At 39.8% G+C, this 27,972-nt stretch overlaps 1 protein-coding gene across 2 annotated transcripts; it reads left to right on the top strand.

The window, feature by feature from the left end:
- The first annotated feature begins 11 nt into the window (after positions 1-11).
- On the top strand, positions 12-23,605 carry MAML1 (mastermind like transcriptional coactivator 1). Of its 2 annotated transcripts, none has more exons than XM_089528991.1 (5): positions 12-807; positions 12,137-13,543; positions 15,487-15,744; positions 17,033-17,147; positions 19,412-23,605. In XM_089528991.1, exons 1-5 carry the CDS (start codon positions 397-399, stop codon positions 20,389-20,391), a joined length of 3,171 nt encoding a protein of 1,056 aa, XP_089385117.1. In that variant the 5' UTR covers positions 12-396; the 3' UTR covers positions 20,392-23,605. The 2 variants fall into 2 exon arrangements, with proteins under 2 accessions (XP_089385117.1, XP_089385125.1); XM_089528999.1 differs by lacking the exon at positions 12-807 and adding an exon at positions 2,974-3,041.
- The last annotated feature ends 4,367 nt before the right edge of the window (positions 23,606-27,972 follow it).

Genomic DNA, 27,972 nt, shown 5'->3' with positions numbered 1-27,972 from the left:
CACCAAAAGAGTTTTCCTCCCCGGCTTTAACTCTCCCGTATTCTTTTCCTACTGGCCAGCGGCCGTGCCACTCAAGACATTCAGCCAATCAGCGTGCGGGTCGTGACGCCGCTTAGGAAAGCCCGCCCCCTCTGAACTGGAGGGAGGGGGCGGAGGAGGGAGGCGAAGGGGCAAAGCAGATTCAAAATGGCGGCGGCCGAGGCGCGGATAACAATGGAGGACGGGAGGCGGCTGCGGCGGCGGCTTCGGGCCTGAGGCGGGGCGGCGGGGCGCGGAAGGACGGCGGCGAAGCAGGAGGAGTGGAGCCGCCGGGCGCCGGAGCCGCCGGGCGTCCCTCTCCGTCCTCCATGGCGGCGTGAAAGGCCTGCTCTTCCCCCTCCTCCTCGCCCGCGGCCCATGGTCCTCCCTCCCTGCCCGATGGCGGAGTTCGCGGTGCCCCGGCACAGCGCCGTCATGGAGCGCCTCCGCCGCCGGATCGAGCTCTGCCGCAGGCACCACAGCGCCTGCGAGTCCCGCTACCAGGCCGTCTCCCCGGAGCGCCTGGAGCTCGAGCGCCAGCAGACCTTCGCCCTCCACCAGCGCTGCCTCCAGGCCAAGGCCAAGCGCGCCGGCAAGCACCGCCAGCAGCAGCAGCAGCAGCAGCAGCAGGCCCCGGCGCCCCAGGCCCAGCCCCAGGCCCCGGCCTCCTCCGAGAGACCCCCGGCCAACGGCCTGGACGCGGACACCGCCGGCGGTGAAGCCCAGCAGCAGCAGCAGCAGCAGCCACACGGAGGACGCAGCAGCAGCAGCAGCAGCGCCCTGATTGCGGTGAGGCCCCCAGGCTTTGCCTCGGAGAACGGCCAGGCTGGGAATAAACCAGTTTGACGCCGCTTGACAGAAATAGCTAGGGAAAGGGAAAGGTTGGTTGCCCTGATAAGAATAATAAGAACAACAACAACAACAACTAGGAAAAGAAGAGGGTTGGCTGCCCTATTAGTAACAGCAACAACAACAAAACTACTACTACTACTACTACTACTATTTATATCCTGCTCTTTTCCCAGAACTGGGACCCAGAGTGGCTCACAGTATTAAAAAGAGCAGTACAGTTAAAAACAGGTGGAAGTTATACATTAAAATACAGTTACTACTTAAAGATTAAACTAGATTGCTTGTTAAACCCCCTTCCTTCCTTCCTTCCTTCCTTCCTTCCTTCCTTCCTTCCTTCCTCCCTCCCTCCCTCAGGAATGGCATCTTTTCCCAATGGTCTCAAGCACTGTTAATAACATTCAGGTCTTCCCCCTGCAAGAAAAAAGAGTTGTTAAAGGACTGTAGGAATAAGAAAATAAGTAAACCCTTTGCTGTTGTGATCAAAATAAAGGGCTGTGGAAACTGGCCGGATTTCTTACCGCCATTTCTTATAAACGTCTAGCAGTTTTTGAGAAGTTTCAGGGGGATACGTTGCCTCTCCACTTCAGTCTGCCCTTGGTTTTAACATTAGCCATGTAGGAAGACGCTGTTAGGAAATGAAGGGATGTTCTTGAAATCCTGCTCTGGCCCTGTATTTCCCACTTGGCAGACCTTCACAAGTCTGGAAGTAAACAGTGTGCAAGGATTGCACTTACTGCTTTCACTGGCCCTGCTCTTTGTCCCAGGGTCTTAAGACTGGTTCATGTGGGGTACAGCTATCTTGTAAAGTAGGTGAGTTGCTTGTAAACCCATTGCGCGTGACTGCCCTAAGGCCACCAAATGAGCACTGGTTTGAAACTTGTCTGAGCCAACATTGTAGCCATTGGCGTAGAAGGAGCTTCAGGTAGAGCTTCACATAGACACCAGGATTTTTGTTCTAGATAACTTTGCCTACTTGCTGTAGGTTTCTAAATAAATTGCATCTAATGAAACAGTTGATGAGACTAACGAGACTATGACTCTGGAGACCATGGAAACCCACTGGGCGACCAGGCCCCCAAGCTGCCGGGAAGCTGGCATAATATTGTGCCAGTCTGTACCAGCCCTAAGAACACAGGAAAGGTGTGATGGGTTATCCCAGACACGTGAAGGTGTGCCTTTGTGTTAAACATTATTTGTCTTGAACACAGGTCTTTTGGGTTTTTTAAAAAATCAAGTTACAGCAGTGAATTATAGGAATTTAACTCATACATACATGTTTGAATTATCTAGCCTGGGTTTATTAATTCATTTTAGCAGCAGAGTTTGAAGCTGTTTCCCAGTCCTGTTGTTGTTGTTGTTGTTGTTGTTGTGTGCCTCCAAGTCAGTTCCAACTTATGGCCACCCTATCCTAGGATTTTCTTGCCAAGTTTCTTCAGAGAAGCTTTGCCATTGCCATCTTCCGAAGCTGAGAGAATGTTTCCTGTCCAAAATCACCTAGTGGGGTTTTGTGGCGGAGATGCGAACCCTGGTCTCCAGAGTCCTAGTCCAACACTTAAACCAATACACCACACTGGCTCTCAGTCTTTCCTAGTCCTGCCTTTGTGATTTTTTTTAACCAGAAATACTAGGGATTGGACCTAGGACTATACAGACAAACCACCAAGCTATAGCCACCTAGATAACACCGTTGTAGTTACACGGTCCCCTATTATTAAAATTATGAGATTTATGGTTGGAAGACGGTAACTTCTGTGATGAAATGGGAAAAAATGGATTTGTTAGTATTTTAGTTCAGAAGTGTCATGATTTACCTCCCAAAGTGAAAGAAATTTAGCTGTATAGGTTAAATGGTGGTGTGTGGCTAGGCTGGCTCAACAGTGTATTATTATCATCAGTGCATTGATACATATTCACCTAAAACAATTTTGATATGTTTAATAAGTTAGGGTATGAAAAGGAGACTATGTACTTTCTTTCCCTATGTTAAATGTTTTTATTTATTTGTATTTTTTGTATCCGGTAGACTCAGAAATTGCCTGACCAATTAGTCATTTCTCTGTTTAGAAGCTGACTGGACAGAGCCGAGACAGAGTCAGAAGGATAGGTCACTTTAATCTTTATCTGGCAGTAGGGTTGTGAGAAGATTCTGTGATCTGACACTGTTTTAAATGGTATGTGTCCTAGCTTGAAGGCTGTCCAGAGCCCTTAAGAGTAAACGTTGATTTCCTTAGTACTTTAACAACTAAATAAATAAACTTATGTTTAAAGTATGTGCTTTAGCAGCAAAAAATAGCTAAGAGCATGCATGAATATTTTATTATATACATATTTTATTAGAACTTAAGTGTTAAGTAGAAGAGTCTTAGTTTTATCTTCCAGTTAAATATTGTGGTCCTGTATTTCCCTATTCCAGGGTTATCCAAAGGGATAGTTCATCCTTGTCTTACCTTCCCAGAATATATTGTAGGTTAATGTTTTCCCTAAAACCGTGAGGGTTTGAATCTCCATCTGCTCTGATTATTTTCAGTAGCATCCACTTTTCTTGCCAAAAATGAAAGAGAAAGGAAAAACCCAACTAGATGTGTTGATTATTTATGCTCTCTGCTCCACCTATTTTATGGATAGATTGCTGTTGCTTTTAAGTTTGCTACAATTTACAAAAAATAATAATTTTTAATGTAGATATATAATACCTTTGAGTCTGGTAGTCAGCCCTACTCTGTTTCTTCTTCCTTAACATCAACATACTAATATTCCAGCTATACCCATGCTAGTACTTCCCCACTTGCTAGGTTGTTTGGCAAAATCAAACAACATTTTAAATATTGCTGGAAGATATATGGAGGGATTGGCTTTTACTTTTGTAATGGTGAACTTTCCCTAAAACTTTAAAGTACTGTATAGGCATGATAACCATTCAGAGAAAGTATCTAGGTATGTTATTTCTTTGTTGTTACAACAGTTTTGTTAAATAATTTTAGTAAAGAAAAATATTCCTCTAGTTAATGCAGGAGTTGATACTTTAACTGTTTACAGCAGCTCAATTTCAAATTGCTTTACAGTGAACAAACAAGAGAGTAGTTTGCACACATATTGGTCATCCTAGTGATGGGGAAGATTCCTTCCCAGTTAGAAATAATGGCACCCCTAAACATCCTTTCTTGGATCCTAAATTGCTCTTCCACAAACAGAAAAACTTCTCTTCGTAGAAAGGATGCTCATCCAGTCATGCTGTTTAGTTGGTGGTCATTGAACCCTCTGGAGCAAACTTTTGGGAGGCAGGCATAGGATTATGCAGTGTGATATTAGGAAAAAAACCATGAACAGAATTCCATCCATGGAAACATAGAATCCAGGCTCCTTGTAGTGGATAAGAAAGCATTCTGATATGCAAAAAGTTGATGAACATTTTGTATAAAACCTTTTGAATTTTATTTACTTAAGGCCTAAAATAGGGATACTGTGTGCCACTGAAACTTAATTAGGGTCAGCCCTGGCTAGTACCTGTATGGGGGACTCCCAACAAATACCAGGTGCTGTAGGCTATATTTCAGATGAAGGAACTGACAAAACCACTTCGGAATATTCCTTACCTAAGAAACCCCCAGGAAATTTATGGGGTCACCATAAATTGACAAACAACTTGAAGGTGTCCACACACACATACACTTAAGGTGTTTACTTAGTAAGATATTCTATATCTTTTACAGCAAATACATTTGATGTATATTTAAATGAGTCAATATTAGCACCAGTTTATTTCACTCATAAGCAACAAATGTGTATTTTCTTAACACAATTTGTTAGTGTAGTTAGAAGACTTTTAAAAACATTAAAACTAAAGTACTATTAATATGAAAATGATGATGTAGTTATATTTAAATTCACTCCAATAAACCAGTTCTAATCTCAATATAAAGCTTGTTAGCTTGATTTATCATGATTTTCTTCTGTAACTTATATTCCCTTTAAAAAATAATATTTTGCACATGCATTTTTTAACCTGGAAAATAGCATTATCCTAAATGTTCAGTGGCACACAGTATCCCTATCATAATTGAACAGACCTCTTGTTGAACTTGCTCTCTTGCAGTGCAGGCTCCCATGTCATGACAAACCTTAGGCATCTTGTGCAGGCAGTAGTTATGCCTCAGGAAATGCATCTGTTTTGGTTGGGAGATTTTGAGACTGATTAGATTCTAGATTCAGCATTGATAGCAATTACTTGGCCTGTGGGACATGTGATACCTTGCTTCCGGAGTGCCTATGGTTTTCTGGCATTTGCCTGCCTGTAGGAAGCCATATGTGCAATCAGAAGAATAGGGGAGCATTTGGATCTGTTTTTATGTGGGTCAAAATATAGTTCTGTGAATATGTTGGATAATGTTCTCTAAAACAAGTTGAAATAGGGGCATTAATGTCCCCTTCCCCATTTGCCTCTAATTTCCTAACAGCTTGATAATGCTGGCTACTGGCAAATCTCATTACAGTTTATTGTAAAAAGTAACAATTTATGAGTTATAAAGAAATAGGAGCAACTGGAAGTACCTTTGACTTAAATGGCAATAGATTAATTAGCGCTTCTTTGATTGTACAAGATACAGTGGCTAAAAATAAGTCTCTGCTGTAGCAGCAGTCTACTAGGAGTCCATGAAATTACTTGAAAACTTTTCCGTAGTTGAGATATGGTGGATAGTTGTATGTTTTATGTACTGGGAAGACATTGTTAACATAATTCTGAATTTACCTTCATTATTAATTGAAATATGCAGAATTATCAAAGCAAAATACATTTATTTAAAACATTTGTAATATCCTAAGTACAATTGAATCTGTGTTGTGGTTCATTTAAGATTTTATCTAGAGAGGCAATTGGTTTCATGTTATATGTTTCTGGAAAATTTCATATGAACACTGCTGTATACAAATGAATATACACCTTTCTTAATTATTCTTTAGTCTCCCTATATTTTTCTTTCTAATCTGGTCATAACTATGGTGCTAGAATGTTTTTTCAGGAAGAATAATCAGGGTGTTAATTACAGAAAGACTGCTAGAGAAGTAATTTCACTAATTTTAAATTCAGCATGTAATTGTTTAACTGCCTTAAATAGAAGAAAAGCATTTAGTACATTGGTAGATAATATTGATTTCTTTTTCAGTGTTTCCTTTCCTTTGAGATTTCATCTTAGAACAGGTTTTTCTTGCCTTGACACTACTTTGGCGGGGCTGATGTCTGACTCATTTGCCAGGCTTCTGTAAACTGCTCTTTCGAGAGAGCTGCATGTGTTAGTATTTATTTTGTCCATTTTTTAGACTGCCACATATATAAATCTTAGCAAAAAAACATTTTAAAAATACAGATTTAACCCATGTATCAAAAAAAGCTTGTTACAGATTACTGTAATTCATTTACTGTATTGATGTTAGTTGAGCAGAATTAGGAGTCAAACTGTAAAACATTCTCTGTGTGTACTACTGCCTCAAGGAACAGAGGCTAGCAGATGGGAGCAATGTGTCATTGGTGCTGTTGACTAACCAAGCTAGTTTTATTCCTTTGGGTGCAGAGGATGGATGCTGTCCCATTGCTAAAGAGAGAACTCAGAAAAGTTACTTTATTGGACTATGACTTCTGAAATCTCCCCCAGCAACGTAACCAGAGGATTCTGGGGATTGTAATTCAAGAAATTACTTCTCCCAACTTTTGGTTTAAAAAAAGTTCAACTGCTGACCTTCTTGAGTCCTTATCACACTACAGTGTTACAACACCATATTCCACTTAAACTGCCATGGCAACATCCTGTGGCATTCTGGCCCATGAGTGCTTTGGCTCAGAATTTTGAATGTCCCTCTCTAAACTGCAAATCCCAAGGTTTCACAGGATCTTGCCATGCAAGTTAAAGTGGAATATTGGTGCTATAACAGTGTATAGTGATAAGGTTACTGATTTTTGTGTGTAGAATGGAGGGAGGGGAGTGCCATCTTATTCTTTGACTCCAATGACATAAGAAGGTCCTGGTAGCCACTGAGCTTACCAAGCGCTCTCTGGGTTGTTTTGAGACTCCCTACTTCAACTTTTTAAAGAGTTTTTTTAACTTGTGCAAACTTTGGAGTTTCCCCAAGCCAGCTAATACTTTCTCCTTGTGAGTGGGTGGTGCCATTTTGGCTACATAAAGTTCAGCTGTCATTTAATGACTTTGCTATTAGTATAGGATTAGTTTATTATTATACAGTAGCTTGCACCTCTGGTCAAAAACTTAGTAAATTATTAAGGATAAGTACTAGGTAATTGGATGATCTGAAACACTAATCCTTTCTGGAAGGGGGAAAAAAGGTTAAATGCAGTTTCTCCAGTTACAACAAACTAAGGCCAGAATCCCGTTGGTGAATTGCGATGGTATATATTGGACTTAGGATACTGCAGCTCACTTTTAGAGAAGTTGGAATTCTTTACCAACCCTGCAACAACCTTTTAAGCAATAAAGCCGCCTCAGCACAGCCATTTTAATGTCATTGGAGAGCAGCGGGATTAAGTGAGATGTGTTCAGCTATTTTCAAGCTGGACACACGGTGAGGATGTTACCTATAGGGACTTCCTGTGGAGCCCTAGAGCGCTTGTGGATGTCTTTTGCAGCATGTCCAGGTACAGGAAAGAGCTAGATTTGCTGATTCCCTCTTCCCAAATCTCCAGTAACATGGAAATGGCTGATTCACTTAAAAAGTGGGTTTGGAGGAGTTGTACCAGGAATTGTAGCTACAAAGATGTACCTAAATATCACACACATATATCCTGTTACAGGAATCCACCCAAATTTCAGACTTCTGTTTAAGTCAGGCCTGTTAAAACAAATGCATCCACGTTTATGAGCCTACTAGAAATTTGGCTGGGATTACAATGTAGAGCATTTGCTGAGCACCTGTGAATAATGGGATTTAAATATCCACAGATTTTGGTACCCATGGAGGGTCCTGAAACCAAACCCCAGTGGACACCAAGAGCCCACTGTAATGATATTTCCATACCTAGGTAACAGTTCATGTAGGAAAAACTAGATATAAACTGTAAGCTATGACAAGAACACCTGTTTTTTATTTGTACGCATGGTGAGGCCCCTTTTCAAGCGCAGCTTAAACGAATACAGTATTTTTACATAACTGTTGTTTTCTCACACAAAAATGATATGAAAATAATTTTGTGTGTACTGGCCCTTCAAATATATACCTCAATAATTTTAGGTTGTTGCCAAATAAAGAACAAATCTAATTATGTCAATGAATGCTTAGCTTCTGACTTTAATCTATAATATCTGCTGAAATAATAGAAGTACAGCTAACTGGGAGATAGTCTTTGAGAGAAGACATAGGGAATCTATAGTCAGCTCTCCATAGTCACAAACTCTTTATCCACAGATTCAGCCATCCATAGCTTGAAAATATTCTGAAAAATACAAATTCTACTAAGCAATTTTACTTTGCCATAGTATTTAATGGGACTACAACTACTAATTCTGATGTTGATTTGTGTGTGTGTCCTGGAACCAAACCCCACTGGATGGTCTTCAATTTTCATAAGCATATTCTAGTTTCCAGGGATGAAGGGAGTTATAATCCAACAAAATCTGGAGCATTACCAGCCCCCAGCCCTATTTTAGGGGGTTCTTTGATGATAAGAATTTTCATTTGCTGTTTGCACAATGTTCTGTTGTGTGGGAATCAAAACCTTTACTTCTACAGATGGGTCGCTTAGGAGATAGCACATGTTCATCTTTCCTCTTATGCAGAATACACACACACACAGAGAAAGAGAGAGCGGGGGCTTTCTTGTGTATTATTTATGCATGTGATGGTGAACCTATGGCACGCATGCCAGAGATGACATGTGGTGCCATTTCCCTGGCATGCAGCAGGGAGCTTCCCCCTTCTTCCAGACCCTTTCTGGGCTCTCTGGAGGCAGCTGGAGGCCGGGAATGGCACGGGGAAGGAGGAAGAAGAGGTGCGTGCCTGTTGCTCTTCTTCCTCCCTTGCACCCTGGGCCTTCAGCTGTCTCTGCAGAGGCAGCTGAAGGCCCGGGAGGGCAGGGGGAGAAGTCCTGCCCTCAGAGGATGGAAGTCCCACACTCGGAGGGCAGACGTCCCTCCCCTGGCACTGGGTAGCACCTGATGCCGGAAGACATTTTAGTTTGGGTACTCAGCCCTAAAAGGTTCGCCATTACTGACCTATGCTGTAGCTGTCACAGAGCGTATGCAGTTATAACAAAAATACCAATGTTTGGTACCATTTGTGGACATCTGACCCCACATTTTTACACAGACACACACACCCCACTGATATATGTGTTTTGGTGGTCTAGTTCACTCAATCTTATATCAAAATCCAGTAATCTTTAAGGTGTCCTAAGACTTTTGTTTATGTAGAGGTGCATGGGCGTACAGATTCTTTAGTTATTGCTGTGGTTGCACATGGTTTGAAGTTGTAGGCTTAAACATAATTTGTTGTTCACTTCAATTACTACATCTATATATATAAAAAAGATATACATCATATTTCCCTCTCATGAACCAGTTGCTGAAAGTTAAATATAATTGGTTATTACTGTTTATTATCTTGAAGTGCAGTTTTGGAAAATATTCCTGTTTGCAGGAGTATGACTTGAATAGGAAGAATGAATGAGAATTATAATCACAAAGGCAAGTCCTGACATGATTCTGCAACTCTTTCCAGATAGGTTCAGTGACATACCAACTTCAGAACTTGTTGAAGTGATACCATCTCCTGCATTTTGCCCATTTTTAAAATGTCCACATATTTGTGCAGGTGGGGGTGGGGACAGAGAAATATGAAAACCGGTTTTCTATTGAGTATATCAAATGTATAAGTCAGTAAGTGAGATTTGTTTTTGAGGGCAGCCTTTCAATGTGGTTGTATTATGTTTTTCCCTGAGTGCAGCCTGTTTTCCAATAGTGAATAACAGGGTTTTCAGACACTGGGAATAAACTGGTGTATAATTTGAGTGGCCTCAGGAAAGAGAGTAGAATATTAAGATTAGCTAGCAAGTTTTTTCTTTCTTTCAGGTTTTGAGATAGCAGGTGCATGATGGTTAGGCCTCTCTGATAGAGATAGCCTAATTGATTATGTTGAGCTCTTGTTGTTTATGAAAACACTACTCTGCTGCAAATCTTTAAGATAAAAAAGTATATTATAACTTTCACTATAAAAATTCTGAAGAGAAAAGGTTTTGTTTATTAATTAAAATGTAGTTACCACCTATTTGCAAACTGGGTACTTTACAAATGAAAAACCACAAAAAGTCAGTGAAATCGTAACCAAAACAAATAAGTCCACTGATTTAATATCAAAATATTAGTTACTAATCATTAGAGAAATCTGAATGACAAAGGCAGGAAAATAAAAAGTAAAAGCCAGAGCTAGGTAGATGCCTTCTAGAAGAGGAAGTCTTAACCTGGCCTCTGAATGAAGGCTGCTACTGAGAAGGTTCTTTTCTGTTAGCCATCAGTCACACCATTGTGAACAGGTGCTCCCAAAGAAAAGTCTCTCCAAAGATGGTTGTAATAATTAGGTAGAAACATGGCAGAAGATACATCAGGTGGCTTGGTCTTAAGCCATTTAGGTCTTTAAAGGCCAGTACCAACATTTTGAATTGGGCCCTGGAAACTCACAGGTAATCTAGTACAGTTGGTATTTTCAGAGTGACCCTTCCCAGTAAGTAGACTCACTACTCTGTTCTGCACTAACTGAAATTTCCCAACCATCTTGAGAAATAGTCCACATATAAGATATTTCTAGGTAGGTGTTTATAAGTACATGGATAGCTGTAACCAGGTGGGAAGTAGCTGGTATATCTGTTGTTGATTTTTTTTAAAAAAACAAGAACACTGTACCATTTGAACCTCAGGTGTCACATTCATATTATAGTAGGTTGGTTTACTGTCAGAATTGGTTTGGATGTATTGTATTGCACTTGGCTGGGTTAGCAGTTATCCCCAACCAAAGATTTTTGGCAAGCTTAATTTGTATTGCATGGCACCTACTCTTTCCACAGAGAGTTCCATCCTGCTGGTTCTGTTAGTACAGTGCTTTGAGCTCCAGATGCATAGTACTCTCTTCTAGCATTAAAGCTTGTGTAATGCTTTAGGCTAGAAAGATCAGAAGGAATGTGGCTGCTGTACTCCTGCCTTGTGTTTAAACACTGGACAATCCTATGGAAGTTGCATGCGTAATGCACTCTTTTTGTCTCAGGTAGCACTTTAGGCGTATAAGGAAATTGTTTAAGTATTTAAAATATCAATTCATATTTAGCTGTTCTTTCAAGTGATTCACCATACAAAACGCTGATCAAATCCAATACTGCAAACCTTATGTGATCCCAGATCTTTCACTGGGTTTCTAGTGTATAAGAAAAAAAAAACATACAATACTTCAAAATAGTGGGGAAAGCAGAGCCCATCAAAGCAAAGCAAAGCAAAGCAAGGTTGTGGGAGGCAACCATGCACAGTAGTATTTCCAAGATGGTTCTGAAGCAGCAATAAGGAAATTCTGAGAAATTTTAAAGCTATTAAAAATTGATTTTTCCCTCTCTGTTTTTTGGGGGGAGGGGAACATACATTTTGGAAATAGAATAATTGATATTGATGTTTTGCTGCCCTAGACTCTAGGGCCTAGAGGGATCTTATGTCACTTTGTTAAAAAAAAAAAGATCTTGAGGAAAAGAAAGGGGAAGGAACTGACATTGAATGCTAATAGTCTTACAGAAAATCTAGTCTAATCAGTTTCCTTTTCTGATCTATCATTCTTGGCAGTTTTTGCTGCTTCTAATCTTTCATTTTATCATCTTCGAGTACTTCTAAAAACTGGAGGCAGGCTTTCCTACATTGGGACAATGTCTTAAATATTTCATTCACAACTCTATAAGAAAATGTTTCATAATGAGGAAAAAAATATTTTTGGGAAGGCTGGTGGCAGTCATTTGTGTGGGAAGGATGAAACTTCCTCAGATTTTTCCAAGGCTAGAACATCATTTTTAAAAAGAAGTTACACATGCTGAAAAGCACTCCATTTTATTAACTCTGATGTGTTTATAGCTTTAAATTCCATGTTTAAAATAATTAAATAAGATAATTATCTAGGAAATGTTTTACAACTACAGTGGAAAGCATTGTCTTTGGCAAATAATAGACTGATGCCATGCTAGAAAGCCACGATGAGAATACTGAAGTGTATGACTAATTTAGCACTGTTTCTCTTTTAGCAGCTTCATGAAACAGTGAAAAGGAAGCTTGATAGTTCTGTTTCGCCTCAGAATGGTGACCAGCAGAATGGCTATGGCGACATGTTTTCTGTGCCCAAGAAATTGCGTCATGATGATAGTCTTGGTGGGTTAACTGGCTCCTCCAATGGAATTCCTCCTGTATCGCCTCTCCACCAGCTTGACAGCAAACCTTCCAGTGGAGACACTTTACAGCTCAATGGCAAACATCCCATAGGGCTAGATAGCATCAGCAAAAAGTGTCTGCCAGACTCAAACCTTCAGTTGAATGGAAGCAGTGATGCTAATGACGTGTTTGCTTTGGGTATTAATAAGGAGCTCAAACAAGAACCACCAGATGATCTTCCCTGTATGATTACGGGACCAGGAAGTTCCATATCTCAGAATAATTTGATGTCTGATCTTAACCTTAATGAGCAAGAGTGGAAGGAGCTCATTGATGAACTGAACAGGTCAGTGCCTGATGAAGACATGAAAGATCTCTTTACAGAAGACTTTGAGGAAAAGAAGGATGTTGATTCTACTAATTCAGCTGCACAAACTCCATTACCACAAGACATCATTATAAAGACTGAATTTTCTCCAGCAGACTTTGAGCAGGAACAGATGGGATCTCCACAAGTCAGATCATCTTCAGCTGGCACAACATTCATTGGTACCTCTTCTGTCCCTGTTAGTGCTGCTTCTCCAGCAGTTAGTAATTCTCAAACAATGTTCCAGCCTTCCAATCAGTCAGTGACTGATAATTCCAGCCAGTCCATGATGCAGCCATCCAACCAGTCTCAGAATGTGCAGAGGTCTCTGCCTAGTTCACTGTTACCTGGACAGAATACAGGGGGCACCAAAGAGATGTCATCTGCTAAACAGCTCCAACAGATAGCTGCAAAGCAGAAGAGAGATCAGTTGTTACAGAACCAACAGCAGGTCCATCAATCCAACCAGATTTCTAGCTGGCAGCAGTCAGGATCGTCTCACAGTCCATTGGCTGTCTCATACACTATGGAAAATCCCACTAGCCCTTCAGTTTATCAACAGGACTTCAGTAACCAGAAACTCATGATGCCCAATATGCCAAGCAAAAGTTCTCCCAGGGCCGGGAGTGGTTATCATGGTGGAAATATGTTAAGCCATCAGCCAAACAGTTTGACCCAGAACTCTGTGTCGAATCAAAGCTCTGTGCTGGACTATGGAAATACAAAACCTCTTACCCATTACAAAGAATGTGGACAAGGAGTTACGTTACCTGGACAGAATAAGACCTCTATGTTGGCATATATGCAGCAGCGCCAACAACCCACATTGCCTCATATGAGCGAAGAGCAGAATGGGATGTTTGCAGTGAAGAAATCTGGAAACATTGCATACAGGACGCTAGTACCACACAGCCAGGTAAGTGCTTCTAATAGTAATTTGGCTTTGGCTTGCGTGTGTGTGTGTGTGTGTGTGGAGGGGGGTTCTTGAATAAGTGGAACAAAGAGTAATGGCAGTTCTTACAGAAGAATTATTGTAGAGAATAGAGTAAAGAGAGCCAATGTGCTATAGTGGTTTGAGCGTTGGACTACAACTTTGGAGATCAGAGTTTGAAACCCACTGGATGTCACATTTTTATCTTCAGAAGGACACAAATGTTACTGATAAATTCCTGTGATAGACCTTGTTGTTACTGTTGTTATGTGCCTTCAAGTCATTTCTGACTTATGGAGACCCTAAGGTGATCCTATCACAGGGCTTTCTTGACAAGATTTGTCCCGAGGAGTCTTGCCATTGCCTTCCTCTGAGGCTGCTGAGAGTGTGTGATTTACCCAAGGTCACGTAGTAACTTTCATGGCTCAGCAGGGATTTGAACCCTGGTGTCCAGAGTCATAGTCTAACAGTCAAATCACTACACCACTAGGTTGCCCTAAGTCAAAAACAACTTGAAGGCACACAGTAACAAGAGTAAAAATGATCTGTAGCATCAGTCTTTCATTGGAAAAGCAATATGCTATCCAGTGTTCAGACTGGAAAATGTAGCCTCATGAAAAGTAATCTGTGACCTAAACTGCCCATGATATGGGCACTTTTTCTTTTACCACTGAATTCATACTTAAGGTATCAACAGTTCTTTGAATACAGAAGTTGCTGGACAGAATAAGGCTTCTGTTGGCAGCACATAATTGTTCTCAGTTCTTAATTTATTTGTTATATTTATTCATTTATCATAGAATCATAGAGTTGGAAGAGACCATGAGGGCCATCCAGTCCAATCCCCTCCCATGCAGGAAATCACAATCAAAGCATCCCCAACAGATGGCCATCAAGCCTCTGTTTAAAAGACCTGCTCCCTGCCTCCAAAGTTGGAACTCAAAACAGACCTTCATCAGGATCTGTTAAATAGAGTGAAGTTAATATTAGGATGCATTGTTTGAATTAGTTTGCCTAGGATTGAAGCTTTCTTTCTTTTCTTAGATGTTAGAAAATGTTTTGTGTTTGGCAGTTGGACGATCAAACAAACAAGCTTCATTTATATACCGCTTCATACTGTCTAAGCAGTGTCTAAGTGGTTTACAACTGTAAGCTAATTTGTCCCCAACAATCTGGGTACTCATTTCAGCGACTTCAGAAGGATGCAAGCCTGAGTCAAGCTTGAGCCCTTTTGCTGGTCTTGAACTCACAACCTTATGGTTTTGAGTGAGTGGCTGCAGTACAGGCATTTAACCACTGTGCCACCAGGGCTCCTTTGTCATCTCAGAGTAGGTGGCATCATAGATTTGATCAAAACATTACATGTGGTTTTGAACATTACTAGTGGTGTTTGATCACTCGATCAAACCAAAGAAGGTGGGAAGACAAAGAATTGTTCTCTCTGTTGTGTGCATGTGTTTAGTGTGCGGGATCACTAAGTACCTGTGAGAATACAGAACTTGTAAGTAAAACAAGATATTAGTTACAGTCTTCTGTTTGTTACTGTTTACTGGAAATACTGACATCCATAAATCTTTCTCCTGCCATTATTGGTGTGTAGTAGCAGGGTCTGCAATGAGACGAGAACAGAAAGAAGAAACATATCTCTCCACCTTATTGCAAATGGAGTGTCTTGTAGTTCTCTTCAGTCATTTTTCATGATTCTTCTGGGAATTCATGGAAGTGCTTCTTGGAACTTCCTCTAGGTGGCAGCTCCCCCACACAAAGAGCTTTTTTATATTTCAAAGTGCCTTTCACTCCCAGCTAGACAGTTGTGGTTGTATGGTGACTTCAGGGCTGGAGTGGTTAAAAACAGAAAGGACCTGGTGGCATATTTCTCAGGTGAGTTCCAAGCTGCCTATACTCTATCTTGATGCTTGCTTTTGCAGGATCAAAATCCAGCTGCTGGTGTTCCTCGCATTCCTGTTTCTGTTCCTGGCCCTGGTGGGAACACACAGCCTCCCAGTGTTTCCATGGCAGGCAACCATGGCAACACAGCCTATCTCAGCAGTCAGCAGCAAGCAGTTGTACTCAAGCAGCGCCAGATGCTACTGGATCAGCAGAAACAGCGGGAACAGCAAAAGCATTTGCTCATGGAACAACAGAAACAGTTTCTTATGGGACAGAGGCAACTTCTTGCTGAGCAGGTAAGAGGTGTCAGAATGAGAAATGGTAGCTTTTTTCCTTTTGGACCAGGCTTAACTATTTTGACAGACTTAAATTGTTTTGACTTTCAGTGCCCCTTTCCATTAAATAAATCAGTACTTTGCTTACCTGAGTTAGGAGTCACTAGAGTTCACTGATCATAGTGCTCTTCATGAGTAAATATCTCTGAAAGGAGGTATGGTGATGTATGTATATGCCTTCAAGCCATCTTATGGTGAACTCGGAATTTTATAGGATTTTTTAAAGGCAAGGAATACTCAGAGGTAGTTTTGCTAATTCCTTCCTCTGAAATATAACATTCAGCACCTGATATTGGTTGGCGGTCTCCCATCCAAGTACTAATTGGAAGTGACCCTGCTAAGGTTCTAAGATCCTAAGGTATCTGGTACCTCCAGGATATTGAGGCAAATAAATAATAGTGTATTAATGAGTACCTATCTGAATCATTCAAATAGGCTTCTGCTCTTCTTCCTCTCATTGTGTTAAATAGTAAGAGGCAGCAGGGCTTAGCTGTATAATGCTGGTATCCAAAACAAACATTTTCGCTGTGCTTGAACATGATGAACCTGCCTCTTCAGGATAAAAGAAGCACACTGGTTTCTTTCCCTTGGGAAATTTTTTTTTAGAAGGAGGCATTGCAGTGCAAAGGAGGCATTGAATATTTCAAAATTCCATGTTGGCATGCATCTTTTTGAGCAATCCATTAGTGAGAAAGAGCCAGTGTGATATGATGGTTTGAGCACTGAACTATGACTAGAGACCAGAGTGCAAATTCCCACTCAACCATAGAAACCTACAGGGTGACCTTGGGCAAGTCACACTCTCTCTGCCTCACCTGGAAGCCAAAAGAAACCCCCTAAGGTGATAGAGCAGCCTTAGGGTCACCATAAGTCAGAAGCAACTTGACACATAACAACTAACAAATATTTTAAGAATGCCAATTCCCCATTCTCTCTTATTTGAGATAAAAAATGTTGAGGTATGTCATTAAATCCATTTATTTTTAATTTCAGATTAGTATTCATATCAATTTTGTATAAACGGTACATTTTGTTGTGTTCCGGCTTAAAGAACAAAGCTTTTTTGTTTTCTAACACACAAAGTATCATTTTTTCCTGTATTGTCTTTATGGTGGTATTAAATCAATAGCAGTTATTGATTCATACAGTAGAAAACATTTAACAATCATTTCTCTCACTATGCAGGGACATTTTCTGTATTGAAATTTATGCTGTGACATCTAATAACCTTGTACCTCTGTTCTCCTAGGAGAAGCAAAGACATCATCAGGAGCAGCAGCTCCAGAGACATTTAACTCGCCCACCCCCTCAGTACCAGGATCAGACACCAAATCCATACCAACAACAGACAGGACAATTCACAGGTAAATGGCAGTGAGGTCAATTTTCAGCTACTCTTTGGAAAAGTGGTGCACAAAGTTTCATCAGATTCTCTTAATTAAGTCGTTAGTTAATTTTAAAATACCAAATACTTCTTAAATATTATTGGATTTGCATTCCATGGAAGTGTTTTCCTAGTCCGATAAGCATGAATGTTGAATTGAATATTTTTTAACCATTCTCATAGTCCTGGTACTCCAGATACTTCAAGCACTTCTTGAAGAGAAACAAAGCTCCTAATTGTTACTGACTGGTTTAGGTTTTTTTTTTTTTTTTTTTAAGTTACTTTAGGCATGGTCCAGCGTCAGTATAGGTAAGCAGCAGCTGTGAACAAAGAGAAAGGCAGGCTTCCACATGAACAGTTTATTACAACTCTCATACACAGGCCAAACTGAGGAATATGCAGTTGGTTTTCTCTCTTCTTGTCCTTTTTTGGTGGTTGTAAACAAGTGTATGGTAACAGATATTTTGTAGAGTGTGCCCTGGTCGGTCCAGCCATCTTTCCAGTTCCTAACTGCACATTTAATACCAGCATTGACAAATGTGTGCACTGATAAATAATGGAACAGGTTGTCCTCATCTTAGAACTATCATAGTACTTGTTCCAGTGTACCGATAAACCTTTCTCCCACGTCTCTGTTTTTCATTTAAACTATTTGTTCTTGTCCCTGCACCTTTTTTTGATAGGCTTTTAAAAATATATTTCACAACCAGGAAATTCATGATTTGTATCCAGTCACAGAGCAGCTTGCAGAGCTGAATTTTCTTTTCCTGCTCTCCCTGTGTATCCCCTTACACTCTGTGCAGTCCTAGGCAGAGTGTTGCTGGGGGAAGATTCCTCAGTTATGGGGGCTGTGTCATACAGAACTTGATTGGAGAGAGAATTTGCCCCAAATTGAGTGGCTGAATCTTGTGCTGATGCAGTGGAAAGTGCGCCCTAGGCCTGATTCCCACCCCCTCCCCCAAAAAACTGGACAAATGAATGATTAAAAGCCCAAAATGCTGCTCAGGAAAGGCCATTTTTAGAAAAAGCCAATTCCAGTTCATTTCTTGCTGTATTCTTTTCCATGCACCCTTTAAAAAAAGATGCTAAAAAGTCTTTCCTTGGGCTTAAAACTTCCTTGGAAAGGAGAAATAAAGCAGTTTTGTCCCACATGTCCCCAAAAATGTGGGAGGGATTTTAAGTAAAAAAAAAATTTTTTTTTAAAGTTGAAGATTCATGGGGTGAAGTGGATGCCCAATGAGGAGGAGTATGCCCAATCTCCGTGCCTTCAGTAGTTGTGCATACCTGTGCTAATGGCTTCCATTGCAGTCATGGCTCCCAGTATCAAGGGTTTCTGTTCTCCCATCCCACCCCACCAATCTCTGTAGTTGGTTTTCACAGGATACAGGGAACAAAATAGGTGACAGGAAAGATCAGTTGTGTGAGCTGCTCTCAGTTTAGATAGCCATTGGATATGGCCTCATAATGCTTAATAATTAAGGGTACATGAATTCATTTTCAATGCTAGCTTTTGATCTTACAGAGACTTCTGCAGAAACACAGGGTAAAGTAACTTCTATATTAATAAAACTTTAGACACTTACATGATGGCATCAACTAAGAAAATAACTGCCATGGAAATTATTATGGCTATATTCCTCTACATTCGACTTTTCAAACATAAGTTTGCTATGTGAATATGAGCACAAGGATGGCCAAGTGTTCCTTTGCTCATGTAGAGGAATGTGACAATATGAATGAGTCCTATGTATGGAATAACTTCTCAGTAATAATTCTATGTGTTCCAACTACAACCTTCGCAGGTAGTGTACTTGAGTCTCTCACTGCATTATATTGTTTATTTAGCACTTAATTCATGTGCTTCTTCTGTGTTGTGAATTTGGGTACTCAAAATATGTTAAATGGTACAGATGAGATGGTTAAAAGAAAAGCATGATCAGAGAAGCTGCCTTTACTCAATTTTCAGCAGTCCCCTTCAGCCCCCCATGCCAAAGGTCACCCCATTTAGGCCAGGCCTGCAGTATATTCAAGGGTGACTTTTTAGGGGTTTGCTGCATCCAGAATGATGCCATCTCCTTCTGTTAACCCCCTTCCAGCTACACAAACCAAACCAGTGAATCCTAAATTTAGTTGCAAAACTTTGTATGCGGCAATACTTAAATGTGGTATGTCACCTAAACAGACGACAAGTGTTGGGTTAGTTCTTATAAACACCAGTGCTGAATATCTGTTTTTGTGTTGTAGGTTCATCTCCAGCAATGGCAGGGGTAAATAACTTAGGCCAATCCAACTCCAGTAGCCCACGCATGTTTTCTCAGCCCCAGAACATGATCCAGATTGGAACAGGGCACAATTCTGTCTCATCAAGCAGCAATCAGCAGGATCGAGGAGTAACTCAGTATAGTGGCTTGCAGAGCATCCAGCGAGGTGGTTTGTACAACATGACACCTGGTATGACGCAGATGGTTTCACAGCATGCAAATCCCAGTGCCAGTGGGCAGCCACAGATGCAGAGACAACCCAGTTTGGTTCAAGGCAGTGCTCTTCCTGCTGGATATGGACAGAGCACCCTAGGAAATGCAAGCATTTCTCAGCAACATAGTAAAGGAACACTGAATCCCACAATATCCAAACCCCAGATGGCAAGAATGCCAACAACAATTGGGGCTCAAAATCCATCATGGCAGCACCAAGGCCTGTCAAATCTAAATACCCAGGCACAAGGAAATAGTGGTTTAGGGACATTTACTGCCAGCTCCACTTTCCATATGCAGCAGACTCACCTAAAATTAACCAACCAACAGTTTGCGCAAGGGATGCCTCAGGTAAGCCTCAACACCAGCAGGCCCATGGGCTCCATGAACTCGGCTGTTTCTGGACAGATGTTACCATCCATTAGTGCCCAGCAGCGGACAAACCCTCCTACCCAGCAGACAGTCCCCTCACAACAGGTCTTGCCAGGCATGAGCCAGGCTGTTCCAGACCTGACTACTTTCAGCCAGAATCAAAATCAGCAAATGCCCAACAGGCCCAATCTGCACTGTAGTCAAGGCTATCCTGTGAGAACAGCCAGTCAGGAGCTGCCTTTTGCCTACAGCAGCCCTTCAGGAGGCAATGGACTGTCAAGTTTATCTGGGGATACAGATCTCATAGACACTTTGTTGAAAAACAGGACTTCAGAAGAGTGGATGAATGATTTGGATGAGTTATTAGGGAATCATTAAAATGAAGTTTGGGATTTTCTCTCCCTTTGCTTTTTTTAAAAATTGAAAATTATCTTTGGACCAAATACCTGTGGCATTGAGAAGATTCACAGGCATTAGTGGGACTGTATTGGAACTGCTCCCTTCTGGGTCTAACATGAGAAGGATGCACCAATTTTGATAGGAAAAACATGGTGATTTTTGTAGCGTGTCTGGAACACTGCACATGAATACAGTCCCCATCAGTTTGGTGTGTATCTCAGCTGGCCCTTCAAAATTTTCATTTTAGCATTGTTTTGCATTTGCAAAACTTAAATGTTGACCCATGCAGTGGTGGTGCAGAGAAAGCTGGCAAGGAAGACTCCAAGTAATTCAGTGTTAAGGCAATCTTTCCTACAGCTAATACTTGACCGATTTCTTGATCTCAGTTTGGCCTGCTAAATGGTAGAAGTAGCACCCTGCCAATATTTTATTCCTGAGGAAAGAACGTGCAACTTTTTATTTCTTTCCAGGACCATCTCTGGTTTTGAGGGGATAGTCTTCTAATCAGTGATATGTATGCCTGCATTTTCAGCAAACAAGATATGAAAGTTCACAATAATCGCTAATGGCTTTCTGTGCTGGAGATGTCCATGTGTTAAAACATGTCCAGCAGTGGGTTCCTATAGCCCAAAACTGGGGGCCTCAGTCTTAATTGGTTTATGGCTTACTAAGCTAAGCAATTTGCACTGCTGTGGGGAGGTGGGTAGTGACTGAGCTCTTGGTTTTTAGATTTTTTTTTTTTTATTTGGCCAATCAGACTTAAAGTGTGTGCACTTTTCCTATCCTTTCCAGCATTCATTAAATGAGAGCGTTGGATTGATCACAGCTTATTTCTCCTCTTTGATTCAAAGAGCATTTATAATAAGCAATGTTTATTGTTGCCACATGAATGCTGCACCAATAAGAACAGGCTCTGTTAATGTTGGTCAAGCAAGCCTTGTGCCTTGGACGTTGTTAACCAACATGGAAAGCAATTCAGTAGCGGCACAGGAAACTGGGGCAGGCATGATACTTTATTAAAGGTAGTTCCATTATGAGAAGCCCCAACCCTTTGGGGGAAAATGGTGATTGAAACTCCTTAGAAATAAGTAGAGTATTTTCTGGAGAAGCAGATGCTGCTGTTTCAAATTGGTCCATGGACAAGGTTTCATGGCTGTTTAGGGTCAGTCCTGTACAGGGCAAGGAAAAGAGAGAATTGTTCTTTATATGTTACCAAAAAAATTCTTCTGCTTGCCAACAAGCCACCTTTTGCCTTAACCTTTAGTTTATAAAGGTAATAAATTTGAAAGTTGTTTTAGATGCACAGATACCTCTCTGTTCCCTCCTCTGGGTTTTCTTTTGTTCTTTAATGAACAGGACGCTATACCTCCTGTTATAAGGATCTTTTATGTACATCATCACACCTGCAACTGAGAATTAAAGACTTTCCTTCATGGCAGGCATATTCAGGAACATTTCTACACAAAAAAGTGTAGAAAAGTCTGGGATATTTTAGGCACAGGAATAGTTAAAGGGATAAAACGGTTGAACCATGGGAAGGAAAATACTTTTTTCTGTATCTGCAGTGTTTTCTCAAATGTGCACTTTGGAAAAAGAAATCTGCTTTAACACTACTTTTTTATTTAATCTTTTCCCATTAGTTTTATGTGCTTGCCACCCATGAGCAGGTTACATGTGTTGTGCTAAACAGATTGTCTTGTATCTTGATGGACTGTTGATGGAGGGAAATGGAGAAAGCTGCATATTGATGGGTGGTTCCACTGCTGAATGTCCAAACTGAAGCAAATTACATAGCTTGTATATTTTAAATGTTTCTAAGTGGTGATTGATTTAATGAATAAAGCAGATGTCACTGATATTATTAAGTAAATTAGATTAGCTTTAAATTTACTAATCTTTTCCATAAGTCATCATTTGACTGAATTTGTTTCAGTGAGCTTGGTTTAATCAAAAAAATTGATCCAAGTTGAATGTCATCAGGAAAATCTCCTTTTAATCTTTGTAGCTGCTTTTTTTGGCCAGCAAAAAGGTGGGGTGGGGGATGGAGTGGATATAATTGTACTTGTTTTGTAAACGTTTGGGGGATTTTGCACCAGTGTGCCTTCTTTTTCTTATTGGAGGTACTTGGGACCTCATACTTCTTAACTGTCTGGGTTCTGCTGATTTTCTCCCTTGGGCACACTGAAAAATGCCAGTTTTTATGGAATTTAAATGATATTAAATTCTAGATAGATGTCCCATGTAGTATTTGGGTATAAAGAAAATGCAACACCTTTCTAATGCTACAATCAGATTTTGATGTCCAGTAAAAGGCTGCTGTTTCCTCCCTTTAGCCTAGTTATATAGGTCTTTGTCAACTGCAAGCACATGCTGTTTCAACTGCTGTTGAGATAAAGTGTTCAGCAATTTGGTCTTGAATATTGTTGAAAAGGCATGTGGAAAAATATCCCTTAAAAATCTGTAGGTAAGAACTTTTAAATTACAGCACACTTCAGCAACCATTTGGATTCTGTCCATGCAAAATTATTCAAATTGTTAAAATGTAGCATTGGTGGAATAATGTCTATGTGCTATTCAGTGATCATTGAACATGAACATGGAGGTTGAGTGGGGAAAGGCTGAGTGCTGTCCTTTGGTAACTTGTAGCAGTTCAGAAACAAATATATGCACTTGAGCTTTTCATTTGCTGCAGCTTCAGAGCAATAAGATGTTGGCTCCCCCAGCTTTACCCAGCCTGCTGCCTCCGCTTTATTTATAGACTGCGGTCATGAACAGGTGAGAAGGTGTGAAAACATCACTGTTCAATATCCACTGCCTTCCAAAAACCCCACAACTCAATTGAAAGGGTGCTCAGTTTTTCTATCCTACACATTTTCTTTGTGTAAATAAATGTTTACAGTTTTATATTAAAGACTGAATAAGAGTTAGATCTTCTGAGTGTATATTTTTTACTTTTTATAGATTTAAAAACTATAATTCTTTATATATATGTTGGGGGTGGTTATGATAAGTTTTACACTTGTTTAAATGGTAAACAGTTCAAATTTCAATCCTAACATTTTTTTTGTCATTAAAATGTATAAAGAGCCCATTAATCCAGTTTTCTTTAACTACAATGACTGTGGCACACCAAAAAAAACTTTCACTTCTGTTATGTCATTATAAAAAATAAATATTTTGCTAGTGTATTAAATGGGCTGTTGTGATTTTTCAAACATTGCGTAAACTGTCTATAATTCTGCATTATCTTGCTGTAGTGACTGATTCTGTACATTCTTATCCCTTTTCTTGCGATACACACTGAATTAATGAAAGCTGCCATTTGCTTTTTTTTTTAAGTCCTGACTTTAGATTTTTAAACAGTTTTATTTAATGCCCAACATCACAGTGCTGGCACATTTTAACATGAACCCAGTCACTGAATGTTGTAATTTTACTTTTGTGCGTTTTTTAAGCATTTTTAAATCTTTGGTTTTCTAAATACTTGGCGGGGGGGAAACTAGTCATCATAATATTGTTGATGTAGTATAGGTATTTGAAAGGCATGGATGCAATGTATGGATGAAAAATACTAGCCTGGTATTTTCAGGACTTCTTTGTCTTTAAAGTATATGCAAAAGAAGCCTTTTGTTGCAATGCTCTTTTTGTTTTTCCGTGAAAAAATAGAATAGGAAGAAAGACTGCCTAGAAGGTAATTGTGACTTGGAAACATTATAAAGTTGCAGACTGGGAAACTTCAAAATATTGACAGCATTGAAAGAGAATGAAAAGTACCACTTGCTGAATCTGAATAATGTTTCCTTTTGGATTTTAATGGGCAAACTCAAGCTGTATGATAGGTGTAATTCCCTTTTTTTTTAGATGTACACCTGATTTTCATGTTTGTTAATGCCCATTCAGCCTTCAGTGTCATGGCCAGTTAGTTGTAAAAACATGCGGACCAGTAGTATATAATCATTCTCATACACCATCTTCATCTGCGGTCTCCCAGAGGTCTCATATAACTAGCCAGTAGCTTTCATGATGAGCACAGAGATCAGAGTGATAACCATAAACTGCATTAAACGGTGAGTACCTTTATCTGCTGTTTCCTGTTTCCAACTGTAGGATCATATTCTCCATCAGAGCAGTACACTGTCTCTATTTCCTATCTATGTTCAACCCAGATTTGAATTTTTAGCCACTGTCACATGGTACGTTAGCCATAGTTTCGGCCTTGATAAGAGAAATCTTGTAGAAATAAATTATATCTTCAGTTTGAGGCAATATTTTAATCCATTTTTTTGTTTATAGAGTTCAAACTATTAATATTCCACTATAGATCCCTGTTAAGGAAATGTAGAGTGGTAAAAGAAGGAAAAATAGCAAAATCTTGGTCATTTCCCTCTAAAGATTTCTATACAAGATTAGAGGGAGTAATACTTCCGTATACTAGAGATAGGTGGAAGGTAGATTAGAACCTACTGATAGATCTCTGGGTGATCTGCAGTATTTTTATTTATTTAGAGTATTTATACTCCCATTCTTCAGCCACAAAAGCTCTCAGAGCAATTTATAGATGGTTACAGTAGATCAGCAAGGGATTATGTTGCACACAAAAAAAGCTTGGAAGGAAATTTTGTGAAAGATTGTGTGGGTTTCATAATAGTACTGATCAGAAATTTTAGGTTCAGCATGTACTAGGCTGCTAATTACAATAAAATACCCGATAAAATTAAAAAAACCTAATACAAAATTAGGATTAAAACATAAAAGTAAATCAATTAAATGCATACATTAGAAAAAAAGATACTGCAATCAACAGTTATTACATCATTCAGTTTTAAAAAATTAGCTTGAAGGTCAAAACCCATTCTGAATTAAAATGTCTTTGTTTACTCAGAAGATGAGCAAAAATGACAAAAAATGGAATTAGACTAGCCTTCCTTGGCAGAGCAGGTGCTGCCAAGGCTAGAAAAGACATCTGTTGGAGTAGGTACAGTTGGCACACTAGTCTTAACCGTGTAAATACATCTGACTTGCTGAAACCTGTGCATTAAGGTTCCTGGCTGAGTTGAGGAGCAGATTTAAATTTGGCTGGGACCCTTTTCCATGGCCTGCCTTTTGACTGGTGAAGGACGCCTCTGTCTTGTCTAGAATAAGCTTGAATTGTTTGCTCTCATCCACTACATTACTGACACTTTGCATCATTTGTTTCATTTTCATCTTAACTAAGGGCCTGAACAGACAGGCCAAAATAAAGCTGCTTTGGGTCACTTTGGAGGTATGCTGTTTAAATGACACTTGCATGTTAAGAGGCTGTGCCAAAGCTGCGCTCTAGTCCTTAGGATCGGAGCATGGCTTTGGCATGGCTTTCGGACTCTTAGAATGCATGCATCATTTACACAACATACCTCCAAAGTGACCCAAAGCAGCTTTATTTTGGCCGGTCTGTTCGGGCCCTAAATAACTCAATGAACTTGAACTGTCAAGTCATCAATTATAGATCATAATTGGGAGACCAATAGCAAAGAAGAAAAGAAAACATTTTACATCATGTTTTCCATGGTGGTTTTCAAATGCTAATGTGAATGAAGGATGCTTAATGCAGTAGCTCCATCCATTTGTTTTGTTTTTTCCTTAAAAATTAAGACTTATTAGGGGACTGAGAGCCAGAAATTTTGTACTTGTTTCTGAGTCCTAACTACTAGATTGTATTTATATCCAGGATTCATATGCAAGAACCAAAAGTTACAACCTTCATAATCATATGACCAGTTTGTTGATGCAATTTTTTGTGGAAGATATTGATACCATCAGAAGATAGGAGAAGGGCTCAAATGCATAGAGAATTTCAGTTCGTAACCCACAAACTTGTAATACCCAGTGATCCTTGTATTTTAAATTATAATTTCATAAATTTCATGCTTTGTCTGTATATTTGAATATCTTTGAAAGAAACTCTAATTTAGATTTAAAATTTGAAGAATGCCAGATTAATGTTTTAAATACATATTTTGGATTTGTTTTGTAGTTTCTAGGAAAAGAGCATTCTAAGACCTTTGAGAGGTCTAATCTTGTGAAGACCATGATTTTGGATTGATCACAACTAAGTAAGTAAGATAAAAAAGATCTCTATTTCTGCTGCTCATTACACAAGAGATTCAGAATAGTGCTGCTATTCTGTGCAGACTTATTTGACTATAAATGTTACTGAGACCTGTAAAAGGAAACATGGTTTGAATAGGCTGGCTCGTCTTATTTGATTTCAGCAGGAGGAAGTGGGAAGGAAGAGGAGTTTCTGGAAGTTTATCAGATGCTATAGGAAAATACCTTTCAAATAAGCTTTGTGTTCTTCACTTGTCTCCAACACAAAGAAGACACTATTTTTTGAAGAGACTACAGTTTTGATGTAACTATCAAACATTTTAAGTAGGAGAAGGGCTATAGATAGTGCAGGACTGGAAAAGCATGGTTCCTTCCATGCATTGTTATTCTCAGATAGTGATCATATTTACTGTATTACTCTCTTCTTGCCCCCCCTCTTCCAATAGTGTTCTTGAAAATATCTTTCATCAATTGCACCTTTTGGGTTTGGGTTTGAAACATAAATTGTGTCTGATTTAAATGTTGCACATGGAATACATATGCAGTGTTACATTTTGTTAATATAAAGCCAGTAGAACCACCCTACTGGCTTTACATTAACAAAATGTGATGAGCACTATTGAAATTGGACACAATTCATGTTTCAAAGCCTTTTCAAATCTATTGAATCATTATCTGATGCTGGTTCATCTTTGTCTTCATAGATGGCATTGTCTTCCATACCATCCATTGCATTGCTAGTGCCACATTTCATTTCTTTACTATTTCTGGTGGATTGAATCCCAAGCATCCTCTACCCATTTCACCACCAGGTTAATGTCTGGTTTCATCATTCCCACCCTTTGTTAACTTTGCTTGTCTAGAACATATCCATTGTTGCCATGTATTGTGTAGTCTCTCCCTGAAAGGCTTGTTGAGAGAAGCATCCAAAGTCTGTAGCGTTGATATTAGGCTGCCTGGAATCGACACCTGGGCATTGGGCGTGGAGGACTCTAGGGCTTTAAAACCTGCTTTCCCTCCATGCCAATACCCCCCACTGGAGAGGAGATGCTGGAGGACATTTGGGCAGCATTTTTCTAGAGGGCTATAGACTGGATTTGCCTCCCTCCTCAGTAACATCAGGACTAGGGAGACTCAGAGGGAGAGTGGCCTGTTCTAGTCCTAATATGCTATTTGTAATTGGTTGTTATTTTTGCTGCCATTGGAGAGCTGGTGATTGTTTTATTAATTGTTATGTTATGTTATATCATGTTATGCTTTGACTATTCTGCTATGTTATGTATTTGTATAATTTTTGTATAATTATTCAAACTGTTATTGTGCTTCATTATTCTGTAATGCTGAGGGTTATGATTGGGAGGAGGTGGGGTAAGGGATTTTTTAAAATGTGATTTTTTGTAATTTGCATTTTATTGTCGTTTTCTGTTTTGTAATCTGCCTTGATTCCTTCGGGAAAAGGCAGAATATAAGTAA

This window comes from Sceloporus occidentalis, unplaced genomic scaffold, assembly GCF_023333645.1.
Source record: "Sceloporus occidentalis isolate IW3139 unplaced genomic scaffold, rSceOcc1.0.p SCAF_1, whole genome shotgun sequence".
NCBI classification, from domain to species: domain Eukaryota; kingdom Metazoa; phylum Chordata; class Lepidosauria; order Squamata; family Phrynosomatidae; genus Sceloporus; species Sceloporus occidentalis.
This window is presented reverse-complemented; position numbering and strand designations above follow the sequence as displayed.

Excerpts from the sequence above, each read along its gene's own strand:
- MAML1 (XM_089528991.1), top strand. The coding sequence starts at position 397 with ATGGTCCTCCCTCCCTGCCCGATGGCGGAGTTCGCGGTGCCCCGGCAC. Across the intron at positions 15,745-17,032 it reads GGCAACTTCTTGCTGAGCAG|GAGAAGCAAAGACATCATCA; the intron begins GTAAGAGGTGTC and ends CTGTTCTCCTAG. Across the intron at positions 17,148-19,411 it reads ACAGACAGGACAATTCACAG|GTTCATCTCCAGCAATGGCA; the intron begins GTAAATGGCAGT and ends TTTGTGTTGTAG.